Genomic DNA, 22,633 nt, shown 5'->3' with positions numbered 1-22,633 from the left:
TGTCCCCTGAGGCTCAGTGGCAGGCAACACCTTTACCTGCCAGACCTTCTCTCCAGGCTTAATAAACCTGGGGGGATAAAAAGGAAAGGAAATATAGATGGGAGCCTAGTTGGGGTATCCAAAACCCAAGGCGAGACCCAGGGGACCTATTTACAAAATGGAATCACTTTACACTGAGGCAGAAGGCTATTCAACCCTGCCTCAAGCACGTGAGACCATCACACTCTGAGCTTATGTTAAATATTGCAAATATTAGTGCTTAGTATAGGGTTTATAGGCTGGGCCATAACTTGGTGATAGAGCACTTGCCTTATGTTAAACCCCAGGTTTACTCTACAGTCACCCCAAAAGGGTGAAATCTGCAAACGGGAACATCGAGTGGCCACCAATTCTTAATTCCTGCCCTGGGCACAGCCTGACAGTGTGGCCCATCTTGCCCACTTCCTGAGTTCAGGGTGCCTCAGCACCTCAGCTGGCCCACCTGCCCGTGCTGGGCTGCTGGGCAGTTGATAGGGCGCCAGCTCTCACTTCCTGCTCTGTTATTTTAGTCACTGGCCCTGAGTGCAAGGGGGTGACCTTCAGTTGGTCTAAAAAGGCCTGAGGCACCCTCAACAGACTGATTTCTTAGGGGAACCCCAGCTCCTAGTGGGCCCAGCAGCACACGACTTGCAGTTGTAAGGGCCAGGGATCTGGGAATGGCACAGTGGACCGCAGGACTTCTAAGATAAAACTCAGAATGAAAGTAAACTTTTGCCTTTAGTTCTCTTTCTTATTCACAGTTTGCTATGAAATTTAAATTATTATTATGTTGATATGTGGAGAACAAAGACAATTTTCAGGATTTGGGTTTTAGTTCTTCCTTTCTCAGGTCATCAGGTTTGTGTGGGCGGCACCTTTACCCACTGAGCCATCTTGCCAGCATAGTATTTTCCCTGTTTTAAGTGAGTTCACTGTAAATGATTCACCTCTCCCCAGTATAAATTACCTTCAAGAATTGAGATTGTCTAAAGTGTGATTTTTAGGAGTTTGGAGAGATGGCTCAGTTTGTGAGTGCATACCATTTCAGTTTGGTCCCTAATACCCATATATGGCGTCCCACAGTGAGCTGTGACTCCAGCTCTTCTGGCCTCCAGGGGCATTGCACTCACTTGACAAACACATACTTAGACACACAAGGCTGGAGATGTGGCCCAGTGGCAGCAACCCTGCCTACACACACTCATGTGCGTATGGTTTTTATTTTTCTAGAGAAAATAACTTAATGAAATTTTATCATACTCTTTAATCCGTTTAAGCAATCATTAGGTCTTGACCAATCTTATTTCATAAACCCTCCATCCCTTCCATCTATATGTATTGTCTTAAAGCAATTTCAGATATTAAATTCTTACTTGTAAATATTTCAGCCTTAATCTGTAACATAAATAAATATATTTATTAAAAACAGCCATAACCACAATAACCAGTGACCTTAATTGTAGTTTCTAAATATAAAATACCACTGTCACATTCCAATTTAACTAAGTCACCTTAATGCTAATACTTTTAAAGTTTTTTTCCCCACCACATTCCTTATCAAAACTCCTGCTGAACAGTGAGTCTCATATTACAAAGGAGGCTTTACTTCTGTACTCATCTTTAAGTCTTTGGTTACAAGTTAAATGAAAAATCACACAAATGCATACAATTGTTAAAAAATAATACAAATAAAATCTTTTTAAAAGAAGAATGTTTCCTAGAAGATAATACCCATTTAATAGGAAATTATTTTAATAACTAAAACAATGAGAATTTTTATGAAGCTCTTCATTATTGTTTCTGGAGTGTTAGGCTTGTTTAGGCATGTGCTTTGTAAAGCACACATATGGTATGTTAAGGAAACATTCACAAATTACTTTAAAATGGTTTTTAAGTGTTTAAAATTACATTTGTTTATTGATTGATGGGGTGGGTGTGTAGAAGTCAGAGGACAGTTTGTGGGCCTTGGTTCTCTTCCCACGAGAATCCCTAGGGTCAAACCAGATCTTTTTCCTGAGCCACCTCACAGTGCACTTTGTAGCTGAGGCTTAACCTGGGTTAAAGCAACTGGGTTAGAGGGATTCTAGCAGTAACTTCATTACAACCTCTACTACTTCCTGGGTACTTACCCCTTTCCTCTTTGGTGAGTGAATTTGATCATTCCACCCTCAGTGACTAGAGGCTCATTCATGTTGGAATAGTGCTCTTAACAGGTTTTTTTTTTTTGTCAGAAGTTTTTTGATAATGTGGAGTTGAATGTTTTGTTTTGTTTTGTTTTTTCCCTCCTATTTCTATATATTTGATGTGTCCAGTTGCTTTTGATTCTTAAAACTGACAGCCTGGGTCAGTCAGGATATTACTGGTTTTCCTGCCAAAATAATCTCCAAATTGTTTCACAAGAAATTGTTTATTATTCATACTTCAAAATTACCTGAATGTCCATTTGCAGTTTAGAAGATAGTTCCAGTGGTCACTTAGAGATGCAAGAGACAAAGGAGCTACTACCTTACACATAGTGGAGGAAAGGGCTTCAGAAGGGCTATATCGGGCTGTTCTGATCCAGAAATGACATTCTGAGTTTATTCATAACTCACTTGCAGTAGTAGTCACATAACCCTCTAGATTTAACCTCAAGACTTCACAGGGCATAAGGTCAAAAGCGCAAGTACGGTTGCTACCATGTGCCCGAAATGGAGGAGAATCAGAATACTTGGGGAACAGCAATAACAGCTGTTTTATATAATCCTTCAAGACTTTAGAGATCTAGGCTGGGGCTGAACGTAGGTGAAGGTAGGTGAAGGAAGGAGGGTTAGACCTTTGACATTTACAGGGCTAGCATGTCTTTGTATTCTTTTCTTGCCCAAGATAAAACTTCCTGATAGTTCACCTATTCAAATATGGCTTCTGGCCTATTAAATATGCCTTTAATTCCAGCACTCAGGAGGCAGAGGCAGGTGGATCTTCAAATTCAACTCCAGCCTGGTCTACAGATCAAGTTTCAAGAAGCCAGGGCTGCTATATAGAGAAACTCTGTTTTAAAAAGCACAAAACTAATTAACCAAATAAATAAATAACTATGCACATCATCCAGACACCGTGAATCTCCCAGGGTTGTTTCAGAGGAGCTGTTGTCCAAAACAGTACCATGTGGAATCTGGCCAGGGCACCTGGGCGAAAGTTTTCTTTTCCTTTTGGTACTCTAAAATCTATGTTCAGGTTTGTTCATTCAATTAAATTTTTTATTTTTTAATAAAAATTTTTTTTTTTGTGTGTGTGTTTTGTGTTGCCATTTGTTTGGGCGTGTTCAGAGGCCAGAAGAGTGTACCAGATCCCCTAGAGCTGAAGTCACAAGGAACTGTGAGCCACCTGGTGTGGAAATTGGGATCTGACTCTGGTTTTCTGGAAGAATAGCAAGTGTTCTTAACCACTAAGCCATCTTTCTGGCCTCCAGTAGCTGTTTTATAAGTGTCTGTATGGTTTTTGGTTTTGAGTCCAAGTCTTATGTGTCCCTGGCTGGCCTATTACTGTGTTGCTGAGAATGACCTTGGGCTCCTCATGTCTCTGCCTCCACAATGGTGTCCCATCTTGCCTGGTTTATAAGATTCTAGGGTAGAGCTATGCCAGTCAAGCACTCTCCCAACAGGCTGCTTTTGCAGCAGAACTGTGGCATTTTATTTGCCCTGCATGATTTAGGTTCAGATAGGAAGACAGCTGTTGTACAGGTAGAGACTGAAGACGACTTTGGACGTGAGCCCTGAGTTGCCCCAAGCTTACTCTGATGTATGTAGCCTAACTGCGTTCCAGGGGTACTCTTGGGTAAGCTGATCTTACATATTATCGAGTTTTAGTTTGTTTTTACCTAAGTTCATTATTTTTATAGGGTCTCACTGATGTCTCTAAAGTCATGTATCGGTATATGTGAAACTAAAGTCCTTGTATATAGAGGCCGTCACCACTTAATTTTTTTTTTAAACCATTACTTAAAACCATCAACTGATGTGCTGCCTCTCATTTGCAGGTAGGGTTCTTTCACAGTCTACTCCTGGAACTCCATCAAAGACTATAACAATATCAGAAAGTGGTGTTATTGGATCATCTTTAAATTCTACAACACAGACACCAAATAAGATAGCCATCTCACCTTTGAAGTCGCCAAATAAGGTAAAAAAGAAAGTCAGCCCCAAATGCCAAATATTGTGGGTTGATACTTTTACTGTCTTACAAGAAACTTCAGATACTTTAGTTTTCATCTATTTCTAAGCAGATAATGGGCACTCACTGAAAATATAGGAGTAATTCAGTAATCAAATTGTTCTCTTTCTCTTTTTGCTTGTTGTGTTTGTTTAAGACTAAGTCTACTCTGTAGCTCTGGACCTAAAATCCCCTACTTATGCTTCAGGTGTGTTTATGGATGCGTCAAGCATGCTTTTCCACCGCCATTTTATTAGTTTGTTTGATCCTGGGGATTTTGACAAGTGCTGTACCACTGAGCTATACGCTCTCAACCACAAGCAAGGACTTTTTTGCTAGTAAAGATTTTACTTTAAATACTTGGCAGTAGAGTAATCACTGGTGACTTTGATGGCCTTATGGATAGAGATACAAGTGTTGAATGAAGTATGCGATGTGGTTAGTTGCTCTTCAGCCAGTATTTAGCAAATTTATTCTTTGGGTAATAATAGACAACATGCAGCGAGTTTACAGTTATCAAATGCTAATGTAACTATTATGGGATGTGAGCTCTGGCAGGGTGACACGGAGGACTAGGAGGACTAGGTGTGCTAAGCATGCTGGCGGTGTATTCGCAGCTTACCTACATATTATTCAAAATATTTGGAGGTTTTTCATGATTTGTTCTCGTTCTAAGGTGGCAAGTACTAACTTCCCTAAGAGACACAGACGTCATTATACCAATGTAGAAAAACATACAAACCAGGCATATTTTAAAAATCACTTTGGTGGAAAACATCATTATTTTAGATGTTATTCTATGATTCTGGATTCTTTCTTGATTTGTAGCAATTCATAAATAAAACAACATTAAATGTTTGCTCTATATAATATATAAATAAAATATCTCATACAATTTATCAAAGTAAACACCTACATGCTAATTAATATTATACAATATAGACAAAGTTTTCTGTAATAGAATGGACTCAGCTTATTGCTTCATGCATTTAAGCACCTGGACTAAAATAAAAGTTTTCATTTCAAGAAGCTCAATAAGAACATTAGATGGAAACATTAAAAGTTCTCTACCGAATTTTAATTATTACAGGTAGACTGATATGTGTGTATGTGGTATGTGTTCATTACTAAAATTTATACAGAGAAGGCTATATATATACATATTTGTTCTATTTTGTTCTGTCTTCAGAGTCTTTCTATATACCTTAGGCTGGCCTCGAACTCAAGGCAATCATTCTGCCCTCGCCTTCTGAGTGCTAGGTGTACATGCATTTGCACCACACCTGGTTTTGAAGATTATTTTTGGGGATTCTTTTTTTTTTAAATATTACATTTATATTTATTATATTTACTTTATGCATATGAGTGCTCTATCTGCATGTACATCTGTACACCAGAAGAGGGCACCAGATTTCATTATAGATGGTTCTGAGCCACCATGTGGTTGCTGGGAATTGAACTCAGGTCCTCTGGAAGAGCAGACAGTGCTCTTAACCACTGAACCATCTCTCCAGATTCTTGGAGATCCTTAAACTGAAAGGTAAGTGGGACTGAGCTGTGATGAGAAGCTTTTCTGAGTTTGTAGATGTGTGGCACATTTTGGGAGCTACATTGTTTTGGTGGTGTAAGATACTGAGATACTATTGTTGGTGATAGTTTTTTAAAACTCTTTTATTTACATTTCTTATATCTTTTTTCTCCCTACTCTACCCCAGTCTCTTCCAATACCCCAGCACCAGGTAGGAGAGAGAGACGGTTAGTGGGAGAGGGGCCGCTTCCTGCTGGTCTGGGTCGTCGGGTTCCCTGGAGCCAATCCAGTCCTCATTTCAGGAGATCTCCAACTTCTTGTCTCACAACAGCAACCAGGAGCCTCAGGGGGAGGCAGGAGCAGCCTTGTTCTTTCTTGGAGCTCCACACTCTCTGGGCTCTGGCATTTATCCTCTCTCCAGAGTCCTCAGATTTAAACTGTCTACAGCTGGCAAAGAGCTCCTCTCAGAGCCTGCCTGAGGCAAATAGTCTGCTGCTGTGGACCATCTGAATCAGTCCCACATCCACACCTGGGACCAAACAAAAACAGGTTTATATCCACAACAGATTATGGTTACATGGAATTATTATCTTCAGTGACTTCTGTTGTTGGCAGTGTGTGTACATCAGTGGTTCTCAGACTTGTCTGCACATTAGAATCACTTGGGAACTTTAATTACCAATGCCCCATTCTCATCCCAGAGTTTCTCATTCAATGTCTGGAGTTTGCTGTAAAGATTTTGAAACTGTCTCTTAGTGGTTCAGATGGATACTTAGACTGAGAGCCGCAACTCTGAATAGTAAGAGGTTTGTATATTTATAAAGAAGACCTCCTGTCTTGTACAACACAGTTGAGAGACATCAGTCAGAGTGAGATTTGGCTACACTTGAGAAACATCTGGGGCCCTCTTCAAAACCAAAACAAACAAACAAACAAACAAACCAAAAAACCACTAATGGCTGGCTTCCTGCCATACCTTGTTTAAGTCAGAATCACTAGGCTAGGTTAAGTATTAGGTTTAATATTTTCATTACCAATTGTGGGTAAGAATAGAGAATCTCTAAGTTGGATTATGATAAGTAGCTAACTGCCTTCCAACAGAATAATTCATATCTGCTGCTGCCAGCTCAGAGCAATAATGCTTGTCAGAATGAGATGGGTCGTGGGCCCTTTTATTATTTTCTTTTTTATTTGTTTCTTCTCTTTTCTTCCTTGTTTTTTTCTTTCTTTCTTTTTTTTTTTTTTTTTTTTTTTTTTTTTTTTTTTTTAAGACAGGTTCTTACCACATAGCCAAGATCCCACTGCCTCAGCCTCCCAAGTGTTTGGACTATAATTATGTTCCACAATGCGCAGCTCATTGGCTTTTAATTTATTATTATATACTTTTTCTGTGTTTAGGTGGCATTTTGCCTGCATGTGTATATGTGCATCATGGGTGTGCCTAGCACCCGCAGAAGCCAGAATAGGGTGTTGGTTTCCCTGGAACAGTGAGCTGCCATGTGGATGCTAGGAAACAAATCTAGGTTTCTTGGAAGAGTATTCTGTGTTCTGAGCAGATGAACCATCTCTCCTGATTCCTCCCCACTCCCACCCCTCTTTTTAAGTAGCAAGAGGTAATTGGTAGGGTGCTGTCTTGTAGAAATTCTGTGGATGTCACGTCCTTTTTAGACTGTGGGGAGTTGATCACATGTAGCCCTTAACTTGGGCATGTGACTAAAGCAGTATGTTGAGCTGATAGAAAACATTCCATATACCTCTCTTGTATTAAAGAGAAACTGTAGAAGAAATATTTGGGCAAAAAGGTATTTGGTTCTTGGTTATGTTTGTTGTTGATACCCTTACTAATTACCTAGAGGCTGATGTCATTTGGAAAGCTTAACAGAGGCATTAAAGGTATAAAACTCTGCCAAGGAACTTTAGGTTATATAGAATGAAAGGCAGAACTGATCCAAGTGTACTGTTAGAAGAATAAGACTCAGTGGAAGACAGTGAGCAAGAGTCAGCAGCAAAAACTAGAATGTAGCTGGAATGATATTTCAGGAATAATCCTAGGCCACAGATCATGAGAGAATCAATTAAGAAAAACTAAAGGTTTTAGCTGGGCATGGTAGCACACATGGCTACAGATATATACCCAGAAGTCAGAGGCAGCTAGAGTAACCCAAGTTCAAGGCCATCCTATTTTACACACTGATTTCCAAAACCAACCAAAGAGTAAGAATTTTCTCTTTATTCCACAGTTCCCTGATAGGGCCGGGAGGAAACTAGGTTTGTATTGCTCTTCCCAGCCACACCACAGTCTGAGCACCATTATCTGCCGACTCTACTGCGGCTTCTCTTCTTATTTATCTGCATTTATATCGGGCTCCACCAAAGCTTAGCCTTCTAGGTCACCTCCTCACGTCTAATTCTCCCAAGAGCTCACAGTTTTGTTTTGTTTGTCCTCTTCCCATCCACTTCTCTCTTGAAATTCTCCCACTGTGTCCCCTCCAGAAGTAGTCCCCTAAAATCTCAACCTTTTAACTGGATACTTTCTGAGTCTTCTTGCTCAAATGGATACCTGTTGTTCCGAGAGGATATGTCTACCCCTGAAGACATTTGCGTGATGGCTCTTCTCTCCATCAGCCCTTCTGTCACCAAGTCTGAGATAGGTGACACAGCCTTGTTTTGCTAAAATTTCAGACAGTTCCATTCTTCCTGGTCGTTGAGTGTAACATTACGACTTTCATTGTAGAACATCAAGATGCCAGTGCTTTCTCAGCTGAAAGTGCAGCTATCTCTTACTGCTGGACAGGTTTTTTTTTTTTTTTCCTATTGTATTTTCTAATCATAAAATTTCATAGGTCTTTATTAGACATACAAACAGACATTGAATTAATAAAATGTTCTATTTCTCCTAGCTTTAAGTTTTACTAATTTTATTCTCTGTTTTCTGTCTTTCAGTGCATCTTTTGTTCTGAAATCATTCTTTTTAGAATTGTTTGTTTTGGTATATTTCAGTTTCTTAACTATAGTGTTTTAACATGCAAAACTAATTAATAGAAGAAGCAAAGACTAATTTACATTCAACTTATACTTTGGTAAACAGAAATTTGAAACTGCAAAAACAGAATGCTTGTAAATTAAAAAGGAAGAAAAAGACTTAAGATTCTAGATACTAGCCTGGGCTGGAGAGATGATTCAGTGATTAAGAGCACTGGCTGCTCTTCTATAGATCCTGGCTTCAATACCTAGCACCCACATGGCAGCTCACAGCTGTCTATAACTGAAGTTCCAGAGGATCTGGCACCCTCACACAGACATACATAAAATAAGATTAAAATAACTTTCCCCGACAAAAGAAAAATTTTAAAATTGTGAGTGTTAGATGTCCATGTTTATTATTTATACAGTATTCTGCCTGCCTGTACACATGAGCACCAGAAGAGGGTACCAGATCTCACTGTAGAGGGTTGTGAGCCACCATATGGTTTCTGGGAATTGAACTTAGGACCTTTGGAAGAACAGCCAGTGTTTTTAACCTCTGAGCCAACTCTACAGCCCAACAAAAGAAATTTATGGAAATATATTTACAAAATAAATTAAAATAAAATATTTACTAAAGAAAAGATTCCATGTACTAGCACGGTGTTGAATAATACCTACTTCTGATACTTGTTCAATTCTGCAGATGTGAGTTAATACCCAGCAAGCGAAAGAAGTAAGGGATTAAGAAGAAAACATCACAGTTTACTCAGTTAGTATGTGCACATAAATACAGAAACCACAATGGCAAGTTAAGTTTAAGGTTTAAGTTTAACAAGATTCCTGGACATAAGGCTGGTGTGCGCTGTTTGCTTTGGGACGGAGGTGTAGCTCCATTGATGCACTACTTGCCTCAGTTACGTGAAGCCCTTGGATTCTGTCTCCAGCCGTGCATCAAAGTGGGCATGGTTGTGTACCGGTCTAACCTCAGCACTTGGGGAGTGGAGGCTGGTGGTCCAGAAGTTCAAGGGCAAACCCAAGTCTCAGACACCAACTTGGGATTCATGTATTAAAAACAAAAACAAAGCCAGAAAACATATGTATGTGTCTGTCTGCCACTATCATTTCCTGCTCTTGCACACACAGAGTTTTTAATCTTTTTTTAAAATTATTTTGGTGCTAGGAATTAGACCAAAGGTATCACATATGCTGAACCTGTGTATTATCACCGAGCTGTATCCTCAGCTTCTCAGTAATTAGTGTTTTACAAGTTTTATTGTAGAGCTCTTTCGCTTTTCCAGTTAAGTATATGCATCAGTATTGTGGGGCTTGGCTCCTCTATGTTTGTGTTGGTGACTATGTAAATGTGATCACTTTCCTGATAGCAGTTTTGACTGGGGGCAGTGTGTCCTGACACTTGAATTGTTACTTAGTATTAGGTTTTCTGTGTAAGAGCTGTCCTCTAGTGATAGTAACTGTTTGACTTCCTCTTTTCCAGTGTAAATAGTCTGTCTCTCTCTTCCCTGATTGCTCTGTATAGGACTTCTAGCACTTTATTGAGTGAAAGTGAGCATTTTTTTTTCCTTGAGATTTTTAGAGAGATAGTTCTCAGTTCTTCCTCATGAATAGAATACTAGCTGTTGGACTTTTGGATATGGCCTTAAATGATTACCTATGTTACTTCTGTATGTAATTTCTTGAGAGCTTTACCACAGAGAGTTACTAAGTTTCATAAAACTCTTTTCTGTGTCTGTTGAGATGGTCACATGGCTGGGTACAGTACATTTATTGATTTGTATGTGTTGCTCTTTCTGCAGTCCAGGCTGTCTTGGCATTTTCTGGATAGCTTGGATTAGCCTCCAACTTATGATAGTTTCATTTTTTTTTTTCTTACTCTAGCTAAGCATTTATCAAATGTATTTTTTAGCAGAACCAGCTCTTGTTGTTTTTGGGTTGACTTTTGTAACTTTTAGTCTCTCTTCCATTTATTTTTGCTGGGATCTTTGTTATTTCTTTCTCCTAATTTAGGATTTAGTTTGTTCTGTTTTTCTAGTTCCTTAAAATGTAACATAAGTTGTGTGTCTGAGATCTTTTTAGGTTTTTCATGTGTTGTATTTATTTTCATGTGTTGTTTTTATTTTTTTTTTCAAGGAATTTAAAGTATTTCCTCTTGGTTTCTCTTCTCTGTTGGTTATTTCAGAACAACTAGGCTGGTATGGTAGTACACACCTGTAATCTCTACAGCCTGAAGCAGGAGGAGCGAGAGTTCATGGCCAGCCTGGGCTAAGAAAAGAAAGAATAAGTTTTAAGTTTTTCATGTATTTGTATGTTTCCAAATTTTTGTTATGTTCCTGATGTTTAGTTTTGTTGCATGGAGGTTGGGAAGGCTGTAGGTGTGACTTCAAGCTTCATATTTTGTTGAGCTATGTTTTCATGATTACACTTGGAAAATGTCCCAAATGGTGATGAGAACAATGCAGTTTACAAGTCTGGGGGTAGTGGTCCGTTGGTGTCTGTTAGGCCCATTTGGCCTAGTGCAGCTTGACTGATGCTTCTCTTGGTTTTCTGTCTGGATGACCTGTGCATTGCTGGCAATGGGTGTCACAGCCGCTGGAGCCTGTCTTCCTGCTCTGACACTGTATTCATAGAGATTTACAATTGTTTCCTTTTTGCTGAATTACCACCTTACCCTTTGACCCGATGGTCTTTAGACAGTGATCTTATTGCTCTTTCCTGGTTTTGAATTGAAATCGATTTTACTTAATATAAATATGGCTACTCTTGTTTCTTTTGGATTGTTTGTTTTTACTATCATATTTTGTCCCTTTGTGTTCTTCAGTGTTAGAAGTGAGGTTAGTTTCTTACAAGCAAATGTAGTTGGGCCTTGTTTTTTCATCCAGTTAGTCATTTTAATAGGAGAATTTCACATTTAATCTCTCCTCCTGGGGCCAGGGCCATGGTCTAGCAGTTTTGAAAATCTTTGCTGCCAAACCTGACAACCTGAGTTTGATCCTCAGGACCCACAGGTAAGACAGAGAGAACTGAATTCTGCAGGTTGTTCTCTGCCCTCTGTACTCACGTATGGAATCTACACATATGTGTACATCACACAAATAAGTACCTAAACGTAAAAACTAAAACAACCAAACTTGCATCCTAGTACCTGGCGGCTGAGGCAGGAGGAGCCACAAAATTAATACTAGGTTAATGAGGGCTACAGTGTAAGACATCCTTAAAACTGGTCAAAAAAGATATGGAAGTATTATAGAAAAACTTCAGGGTAGAAATAGAATGTTACATTTCCCTTTCTGTCTGTCTGTGTCTCTGTGTACATATGTGTGTACATGTGTGTGTGTGTGTGTATGTGTGTATACACTTGAGACAGTCTCACTTGTATGGCTGTCCTGGAACTAGCTATATAGACCAGGCTGGCCCTGAACTAATAGAGATCCCTTCTTTTTGCCTCCTGAGTGCTGGGATTAAGTTTGAAGGTACAATAAACATTTTTAGAGGCTATAGAATTCAATACAATTATAGAGGAAGGATGAAATGCAGAGTTTTCACTGCTATACATAGTTTGAGTTTCAGAGAATATAGTCGATAGTTAATTATCAGCATTACCTCACAATACCATTTCAGTTATCCTGATGCTCCTGGAAGATTGAGGCAGGAGGAGCATGCCTTCAGGGCCAGTCTGGACTACTAAAGAGACCTTTGTCAGAGAAGGGAGGGAAGAGGATGGCTCTCTGTTTCATTTGAATGCATTTTTAAAAACAATGTAGTCATTTTTTTTTTAATGCTGCTATGCAGTAGACTAGAAAATGACATTAGGCTAAAATTTATAATTGGATGAGTAAAGCTTTCAGTCTTCCACTAGGCTGAAAGAGAAAAAGACACAGTAAAGGCATGTGAAAAAAGCTTTTATAGAGTGTTTTGCATCCAGTCTCTATTCTAGGTAAAATTCAGTTGCTTGACTTTATTTTGCCCCAAGAGAAATGAAGATATATCTGACTTTATACTTAGGAAGCAGAAGAAAACACAGATTTTCGGTAAGCAAAGTGGTCTTTAATATATTTATTTGATTTTTTACACTAAAGGGCTGTATTCACATCGGTAATTGTCATTAGTTAGCAGAGGCTGGGAAGTTAAACTGTGATGAGGGCTGCCTATTGTAAGGAATATGCTGTCGTTGCCAGGGGCTGTCAAGTCTGTTGTTCTATGTGTGCCCCTTACTGATACTATGGGAACTGCTGAAGAGCTTGCAGTAGGTAGTTGACAAAATTGAATGAAAGTAAAACAGTGAGTAATGAAAGTATTTAAGCTGTTGTGTAGAGCAAATGGTGCAAAGGTACAGTGGAAAGAGGAAGAGACACCTAACTAAAGAAGCAAGTAAAATTCTTAGTGTGCATTGTTTGTGACTAGTATATTGCAGTTGACTTGTTTATGCACCAAAATGACATTTTCTAAATGAGAAATATTATTTTTGAATTTATTTTCTTTTAGATTCATTTATTTTATTTTCTGTTTATGATGCTTTGTCGGCATTTATGTAAATGCATTCCTGGTGTTCTCAGTGGTTAGCAGTGGGTGTTGGATTCTGTGCTGGTTGGGTTTTGTCACTTGACACAAACCTAGTTGATCTGGGAAGAGGGAATTGTAACTGAAAATGCTTCCCTAAGATTGTCGTGTAGGCATTTTCTTTTTTCTTTTTTTGAGATAGGGTGTGTGTGTGTGTGTGTGTGTGTGTGTCTCCAGCTGTTGTGGAACTCACTCTGCAGACCAGGCCATCGGGAATCAACCTGTGGCCACCACACCTGGTTATAAGGCATTTTCTTCATTAATGATTGACATGGGAGGACCTAGCGTTCTGGGTAGGGCATGCCACTCCTGGAGGGTTTAAGAAAGCAGGGTGACATCATCAGAGAAGTTTCCTCTTGCAGCAGATGGTATTAAATACAGATTGATAGTATGTACACAGAGAGTGAGTTTGGAGCATTCAGATATTATGCACAGAGTGAGTGAGTTTGGAACATTCAACCCTAAATAGGATGTCTTCATCAAATCCCTCCCCTCAGGACGCAGGGAACCTTACAAAAGTGGAGGTGGAAAGATTCTAAGAGTCAAGAGTGTAAGAGCAAGAGGTGATGGAGGATACCAAGAAAACAGGGTTCCTAAATCCACATGATCAAAGCTGATAAGAGCTCACAGAGTCTGAGGCAACATACCCAGGGCCCACACAGGTCTGTACCGGGTCCTCTTCGTGTATATCACGGCTTCCAGTTTAGTGATTCCCCACCCTGTGAGACAGGGTGTCCCTGTGTAATCCTGGCTATGAGAATGAATGAGTAGAGGGAGGGAGGCAGGGGAAACTGTAATCAGGATCTATTATGTGAGAAAAAAAAATCTATTTTCAATAAAAGGAAAAACAATTTAAAAAAGAAGCCATGTGCGATGGCATATGCCTGTAATGCCAGCAAATGCCACCATGAGGGAGCAAGTCAGCAAGCAGGGTTCCTGCATGGCCTCTGCTTCAGGTCCTGCCTCCAGGTTTTTGGCTGGAGTTCCTGCCATTACTTCCTTTGTTGGTGGACTGTGACATGGAAGCATAAGATGAAATAAACCTTTCTTCTCCAAGTTGCTTTTAGTTATAGTGTTTTATCATAGCAGTGGGAATGGAACCCTACGACGGGTTCCCTGGGATTAGATTTATGGATGATGGGGAGCTGCTGTGAATTCAGGAAATGAACCCAGGTTTTCCTCAAGAATGGACAGTGCTCTTAGTCACTGAGCTAAGATTCTAGCACCCACAAATAATTTTCCAATAAAAGGAAAGATGTGAAAAATAAAAAAAAAGAGAGAGAAAGATAGGTAGGTCCTAATATTTCTTTATTCACCATTTAGAAATATGTATTGAATACCTGTTATATGTTGAGGCACTGTTCTTCTGGAGGAAATATGGATATATGGAACCTAAAGTTCAATGTAAGGTAGGGAAAACATTATTTTTATATGAACATAAAATTACAAAATCAGGAAAAGATACAAGGGGTGGTGAGATTGTTCAGCGGGTAAAGGTACTTGCTGGCAAATCTGAGGACCTAAGTTTGATTCCTGGGGCCCTGCATAGTGGAGCAAGAACACTAGCTCCAGTCGCACATCAGCCCTAGTTGTGAACACTGGAGAAGGTGGGCCTGAAGTGTCCGTATAGATGTGCTTTGGAATGGACATGATGTACATGCACAACCACCATGACTCGAGTAATAATAGCTTAGAAGGAATGGAGAAGAAATAAATAAGGGCAGAGTATGAATAGCTATGCAGTATCTGACTGGCATACTAGACTCATGAAGCTGATTCTAACAGGCAACTCACAGGCAACTAATGGCTCATAAAACCAGCTGTGACTGTTTTACAAACATCTGGAAGGAAGTGATCCGAGCAGTGGCAGAGAGCAAAGCTGAAAGTTAACACGGATCTTAAGAAGTGGCCCTAAAATTGGTTGCTTATGTTATGAAGCATTCATGCATGATAGTGACAGTGTGATGGGAGGGAAAGGATGTCATTTTCCTCATGGGCTGGGATCAGACCAGTGAGAGCTGACTGGAGCTGTGGGTTCTGCTTAGTCTGTTGTCTGGATTTGTATTTTGTTTTTTTTTGTTGGCTTTTTAATTTTTATTACAATGTAGTGTGTGTACTTATGTGCTGGGGGTTGGTCTGGTGCTATGTATTCTAATGCTAATTACCAGTCTTTGTTGTGCGAACTTTGCTCTACCTAATTTAAAGTTAGTTGGTTAATAAATTAGTTAGAAGCCTGTAACTGGTTTGAAGAGAAGTAGGCGGAGCTTAGGTTCCTGGGCTTGGGGTAAGAGAGGGCAAGGAGGAAGAGGAAGCAGAAGAGGTAGCAGGAGGAGAGGAAGCCTTCAAGAGGGAAGTTGCCATGGAGTAGCGTAGACCATGAGCACATAACCCGATAGAACAGAAGCAGTCAGAAGCAGAAGCAGGAACAGTTGTGGCAGCTAACTTGAGGTGTGTAGCTGGAAAATAGCAAAATAGTTTAGAAGGTTGATACCTGCCCAGTTATGATGCCTTAATTTTTTTTTTTATAAAACCAAAAGGCCTCTGTCTCAATTATTTAATAACTAGCTGGGGCAGAGATGCCCACTACAGTCTCAAATCCCTTTCACAACATATTGGAATCCCTCCGTACAAAAAATAACATTTACAACACTAATGTTTGTGTTGAAGCATGCATGGAAGTCAGAGGACAGCTTGCTGGGAACCTCACATGTTCAGCAAGCCTTTGACCATTGAACTATATCCCTAGACTTGATATGAAGATTTTCAAACAAAACATTTAAAACTGAAATTAAGAACTCAGCAGTTTAGATGTAGATTAAGAACAAGGACTCTTCTCTCTCTTCTCTCTCTCTCTCCCTCCTTCCCTCTCTCTCCTTCTCTCTCTCTCTTTCTTCCTCCCTCCCTCTCTCTCCTCTCTCTTCTCTCCTCCCTCCCTCCCTTTCTCTCTCTGTCTGTCTTCCTGTCACTAGACCCACATATAAGAAAATCTCACAATACATTCTTGAGGCAAAAGGTAAAGAAAGATACATGGAGAAAATAGGACAGTAAAAGTAAGTTTGTAGATGTAGCAAAATTAATATCTTAAAATGTTTATATGTGTGCACATTGTCAGGATCAAGCCTAGGTGTTGTGCATTCTAGGCAAGACTCTACCACTGAAATTTTTTCCAAAGCTCTTAAAATATTCAGTCCCAAAGAGGCGAAAAAGGAGTTGATGACCGGGCAGAGAGCTGACTCTTGGAAGTTACCCTCAGACTTCCACATCTCTTCATTGGCACACATGTGTCCGCACTCAGGCATACACATCATACCTTGCTCACATATAACAATAGACATGTATCTTAGAAAATATAAACAGCCTGTACACTGATTAAAAATGTAGTCAGAGCTGACATTTTCTTTAAAAACAAGTTATGCTTAGCTTGTAAAAATGGTAGCTTTAAGATAGAGAAAAGTTAAACATTAGATTTAAAAGGTCTGAGTTTTGTTTTAAATTTTTTTTTTCTATTTATTTGTTTGTTTGATTGATTGATTGGTTCTAAGGCAGGGTTCCTCTGTGTAGCCCTGCATGTCCTGGAACTCACTTTGCAGACCAGGCTGGCAGCGAACTCAGAGATCCACCTGCCTCTGCTTCCAGAGTATGGGGATTAAAGGTGTGCACCACCACCACCTGGCAAGAGTTTCATTTTATATGTATGAGAGTTTTGCCTTGTATCATGTACATACCTGGTACCCACAGAGGCCAGAAGAGAGCCTCCAATCCCCTGGGACTGGAGTCATACAGGAAGGCTGCGCAAAAATGGCAAGTGCTTCTAACTACTAAGCTGTCTCTCGTTCTCACCATCCCCATTAAAAAAAAATTGTTTTGTTTTGCAGTGCTGGGAATCAAGCCTGGGGCCTCTTAAATGCTGAATAAGCACTTTAATACTGAGCTCTATCCCAAGTCCCTGTGACATAGGAAAAAAATGTGTGAATAAGTGAATCTAGATCCTTAGCCCTGTGGCAGGGGTGTGTGAGGGCTTGCAGTACAGTAAGTAGGGGTGTGTGTAATCTTCTGTGAAATCATATTTTACAAGAGGTTAAACTACTTTTCCTTTATTTTACTTACTGTTTTAAACGGGCTTTCACTGTGTCGCCCACAGCAGCCTTGAACTCACCATCAGTGCTGAGATTGCCAAGCACCACCATCCACACCCCGTTTACCTTTACTGGTGACAGGGTGGCATCGATTAGGGCCATCTCATGAGACTAGTTGCTTCTGATCTGCTCCTGATGTTTCACACTGGAAACATCTTCCTGGAACATCTCAGCTCACTATCTGGTTAAGAAAATTATTGAAGTGATTACTGAAATTTGACTCAGATTTGTTACACCCAGAATTGGTTAGTTTTTCTAGACAATCAACATTGGGATACTTTTGAACTGTACGTGTCCATGGGCTTATGTAGCAGGTAGTGGGTGTTGCAGCCTTTCAAATGGTCTAGATTTGACAAGGGAACACAATGGGCTTTTTCTTTACAATATGTTCAATAAAAACTGGTATACTTTATTTGATAAAAAAAATCTATATTCTATTTTTAAGTAAAAAATTAATAAATTTCTCATAAATTTTACCTAATAACAACAAAATTGTATGTATTTTTACATATTACTTTTAGTTTATATTTTTTGAGTTAATAATTAACAATATTTCTCCCTTCCTTTTCCTCTCTCCCAGCCTTCCCATATTACCTTCCCTGCTCTCCTTCAAATTTTCTTTCATATTTAAGGCTATTTTGAAAAGATTTTTTATTTTTGGGAGAGAGAGAATGTGCGTGTGTGTCACTGTGTGCGTGGGCCTATGGAGGCTACAGGGATGCAGCTGAAACTGGTTTCAGGTGGTTGTGAGCAGCCTCACACGGATGCTGGGAACCAAGCTCTGGTTCTCTGGGAGAGAGCACACCCGCTGAGTAGTCGTCTCTCCAGCTCCAACTGAATCCTTGTTCATTTATTTCCAGGCAGGCTGTTGATGAGCACGTTCTCTTCTGAATGGCTGTCCTGAGTTAACAGATTAATGGTAGGCATGTTGTTTTGTGTTGTTTGACAGACAGTGAAATCAGCTGTGCAGACCATCAATGTTGGAGGAATGAGCACATCACAGTTTAAGGCCATTATTCCTCTGGCAACTGCTCCCAATGTCCAGCAGATTCAAGTGCCCGGAAGCAAGTTTCATTATGTCCGACTTGTTACTGCCACAACGGCCAGTAGCTCAGCCCAGCCAGTCAGTCAGACTCCCAGTGTAAACACTCAGCCTCTTCAGCAAGGTTTGTGACCGTTTTTCTTTTACCAGTAACAAATGCTTTTTAACATTGTTAAAGAGCACTGCTTGAAGAAAAAAATTGCCATTTCCTTTGACAGCATGAATGAGCAGTAGTTACTGAAGTAAGAACAGAGTGGTCTGTAAGCACCGTTATTCTGTGAGAGGTTAGTTGCTATAACACCAGATAATCATAAGTATTGGTTAACTGGGTAGCTGTTTTACTGCTTACACCCCCACTCTTTATATCAGTTGGGTAGATTTAGTTGGAACCTCATGCTTTACTTAATTTCTGAACTATACAGCTTTTTGCTAAGGTTTGGGTCAGCTGAAATGACAAGCGGTCAGTGTATAAAGAAGAATGTAACAATTAGTTTAATCTTCTTAGAATAGTACTTAATATAAAATTGCAATTGGTAAGGCTACTCAGTTGGCAGAGTGCTTGCCCTGCGTGCACAGAGCCTTAGGTTTGCTCCTTAGTACCACAAACTGGCTGTGGTTGTCCCTGCCTTGTATACCTCATACTAGGATCAGATAGCTTTTGTTTTGTTTTGTTTTGTTTTTTTTTGTGACTTATTTATTTTTTACTTTCCATCCTTCCCTCTTCCCCAGGATCAGAAGTTTAAGGTCCAGGCCAGCCTGTAAGCAGACTCTGCCAGCAAACAAACACAACTTCCTGTTACCTGATCCCTCTGCATAGACAAATGTCACTGTTCTCACACTTGGCTAATTTTAAAAGTTGAGCAGAATGAAAGGTTCAGAATAGCTTAGAGCTCAGAGCCTATTTTTCTTTGGGAAATTGCTTTATGCTCCCAAAGTGTCAAATTGAAGAGATGTGTATGTCGCTAAGTGGTGTGCCCACCTCACACGTGTTGGGCTTTGGCTCGATCCCCAATACCACAAAACCAAACGCAGAAGTGAATGGAAGACTCAGACACCAGCTGGTTACTTTTTCAGCTCTCTTTGGAGGGTGGGCCATGTGTCTCAGCACGTGTGGAGGTTTCTCCATCCCTTATGTGGGTCTCAGGGATCAGGCCTGGGTCTGTTAAGCTGGGTGGCCAGCACCTTTACCCATAAGCCACCTCCCAGGCTCTGTCATAGCATTCTTAGCGAAGGTAAGGAGAATGAACTTACATGTTATGAACTAAAAGACTCAAGTTTTGTATTCTTAGTACTTAAATTTAACAGAGATAAATCCAATCTAACCATATATCATGGTGATAAAAAGCGCTTGCTAGCTGCTATTGGTTGTATTTTATGGGTTTTGGATGTGTATACTATTCTATGACTCCATTCCCAGTATAATATTAGCATTGTTTTATTCATTGGTATGAGGAGAAAAAAAGAAAAAAAAATGAACTGAAGATAAGGTAAAGCAGAGGAATGGATTTGGACATCCATTCTAATTCTAATGTATTTATTCTTCCAACCTAAGGCTATTTTCTACATTTCTCTACTCCATTTCTTTTCCTTTTGTCTTCCTCACAGTCTCTGGACTGTTCCTGCTTCCAGACTTCTTTGCCTCTCTCTTGTCCTCACCTCTCTGCCTCTTCCACCCTGCTCTGCCCATTCACATACATTCTTCCAGCCCATTCACATCCAGGTACTATGCGTGCACTTTCTCTCAAGCTCACCTGTGTTTTTTTCTTTTCTGTCTGTCCTTTCCATAAAAGATCTGCATATTTGTAATATGTATTAATGTATAGGAATAGCAAGTTGAAGTTTTCATATATAAGCTGAAAAGGTTCTCTAGTTTATTAGTACATTATTGTAAATGTGGGTACCTAAGTTTTCCAGGGGGATTGTACATATTTGTGCATGCATGGGGGGGGGGTGAAGAAAGTCACATATTGATGTCACAAGGCAGGTTATAACCCTTCGATATTATTTTTCTGAGGATCATGAAATTGTCCTGTCCCATCCTGCTTGCTTTGTATACTCACAGGAAGGTGACCATCATCTCCTCTCTCCAAGGAGCAGGCTAGGAGTCAAGTGTGCATTTGAACTTTCTTTTTAAATCTACTGTTGCTAGGACTGGTCTGTAATGGCTTTTTATAATGTTCTGTAAATCATCCTTTGGTGTAACTAGGAGAATCAAACTTAGAAATCACTTCAAATCCAATGTCACTTTGTCTTACTCTATGTTCTATTGCTGTGAAGAATCTCATTATGACCTTTTTATACAAAGGCTTTTTCTTTACTTTTTAGAACAGTTTTCCTCCCAATATCTGCCTGTCTTTGAGACCAGGCTCCCAGCTTTACTGTTGCATAAGTGAAACCCCAGGTGATATCCTTCCTAGTTTCCTAACTCCCACCCCACCTCCTCTCCCATCCCCTTCAAGGCTTTGGAAATGGCAGGAAGCAGTTTTTAGAATTACATCTATTTGGCCCTGGACCAAGTTTTTTAGTCTGTTTCCAGCTTGTTACCTGAGTTTATCCTTGTTTCTGCACACCAGGTTTCTGTCTTCTGCAAGCCACCTTACCTCACGTTTGTAGTTGGCCATCCTCATTTTGGTAGCTCTGAGTGGCTGGCCGCTTCTTCCCTTAGGCCTACTGTTCTAGCACTTGGCTGGGGTGGGGAGTGGGAAGCAGGGTGTTGGTAAGTCAGTTCCTTTCACAACTTCCAGTCTCTGGCGTGCACTCGTTTTCCCACCACAGTGCTGCTCTCCCATGCTTGCACCCTTCTGCCTTGTCTTGTTTCTTGCAATGTGAGTTGGACTGTTTTACAGACAGCTACCAAGTAAATTTTCCTTTGTGTTGTTTCAATAATATTTAGGTTCCTCAGAACTCCCTAGAAACATCTCATTGCCTATAGAATTAAACATACAGAATAAGACTGGGCATGATAGTGCATGCCGTAGGCAGAAGTAGGCAGGTCTCTGAGTTCAAGGCCAGTTTGATCAATATAGCAAGTTCCAGGCCAGCCAGGACTACAAAGTGAGATCCTGTCTCAAAAGTTAAAATCAAACTAAATTTAAAAATACAAGCCTGGGGGCCTGGAGAGATGGCTCAGTGGTTAAGAGCACTGACTGCTCTTCCAGAGGTCCTAAATTCAATTCCCAGCAACCACATGGTGGCTCACAATCATTTGTAATGAAATCTGAATTCTTCTGGTGTGCAGGAAGACAGAGCACTCATACACATAAAATAAATAAGTAAGTAAGTAAGTAAGTAAATAAATAAACAAAAGAGTAAGGTTAAAAAAAAAAGAATGCAATCCTGGTGAATGCCTTTAATCCCAGCACTCCAGAGGCAGAGATGGGAGGATCTCTGAGTTCAAGGCCAGCTTGATCTACATAGCAAGATCCAGGACAACCTAAACTACATAGATAGATCCTCTTTCAAACAAAACAAACAAACAAGAAATTGAATAAATATGTAAATTTCTACCTAAACATTCAAAGTTTTTCAGTTTGCCTACTTTAATCCTATGTTCCGCTTAGACTGGTGTGTTTACTAACCTATTGTGAATATGCTTTGCAGTTTCTACTCTCCTGCTCTGCCACAGTCTGTATGCTGTCTCCACCACTGCTGCTGACCTGGGAGTCACAGCAATCCACCTGCCTCTACCTGCCCAAGTGCTAGGATTAAAGGCATGTGCCATCAAACCGGGCTTCATTTTATCTTCTGTAATAGTATTATTTTAGATTTGTTGTTGTTGTTGTTGTTTGTTTTGTTCTTCAAGATAGGGTTTCTCTGTGTAGCCTTTGGCTGTTCTGGACTCACTTTGTAGATCAGGCTGGCCTTGGACTAACAACGATCTGCCTGCCTTTTCCTCCTGAGTGCTGGGATTACAGGTGTGTGCCACAGTGCCTGGCTAGATATTGTTTATTTCTTGAAATTTAAATATAATCACATAATTTTACTGCTTCCTTTCCTCCTTCTATCACTTCCCTCACGTACCCCGTGCTCTCTCTCAGATTAATTAGCTTTATTTCTCTAATTCTTGTTACACATACACACATTCATAAATATAATCTGCTCAGCCCCTGTACTTGTATGATTATGATTTCAGTATTTCTGTGGGTTTGGAGAGATGACTCAGCAGCAAAGAGAGCA

The 22,633-nt window shown here is 40.0% G+C and overlaps 1 protein-coding gene across 5 annotated transcripts in view; it reads left to right on the top strand.

The window, feature by feature from the left end:
- The window catches only part of Lin54 (lin-54 DREAM MuvB core complex component), a 66,635-nt gene that overhangs the window by 27,819 nt on the left and 16,183 nt on the right, over positions 1–22,633 (top strand). For all 5 annotated transcript variants that reach the window (XM_021646118.2, XM_060381022.1, XM_021646116.2 and 2 more), the window contains exons 4-5: positions 4,037–4,179; positions 18,365–18,581. In XM_021646118.2, the coding sequence (XP_021501793.1) occupies positions 4,037–4,179; positions 18,365–18,581 (360 nt within the window). The remainder of the gene's footprint in view (positions 1–4,036; positions 4,180–18,364; positions 18,582–22,633) is intronic.

The sequence above is a fragment of the Meriones unguiculatus genome, chromosome 3, assembly GCF_030254825.1.
Source record: "Meriones unguiculatus strain TT.TT164.6M chromosome 3, Bangor_MerUng_6.1, whole genome shotgun sequence".
In the NCBI taxonomy this organism is placed as follows: Eukaryota; Metazoa; Chordata; class Mammalia; order Rodentia; family Muridae; genus Meriones; species Meriones unguiculatus.
The sequence above is the reverse complement of the archived record's forward strand: the minus strand, read 5'-3'. Positions and strand labels throughout refer to the sequence as shown.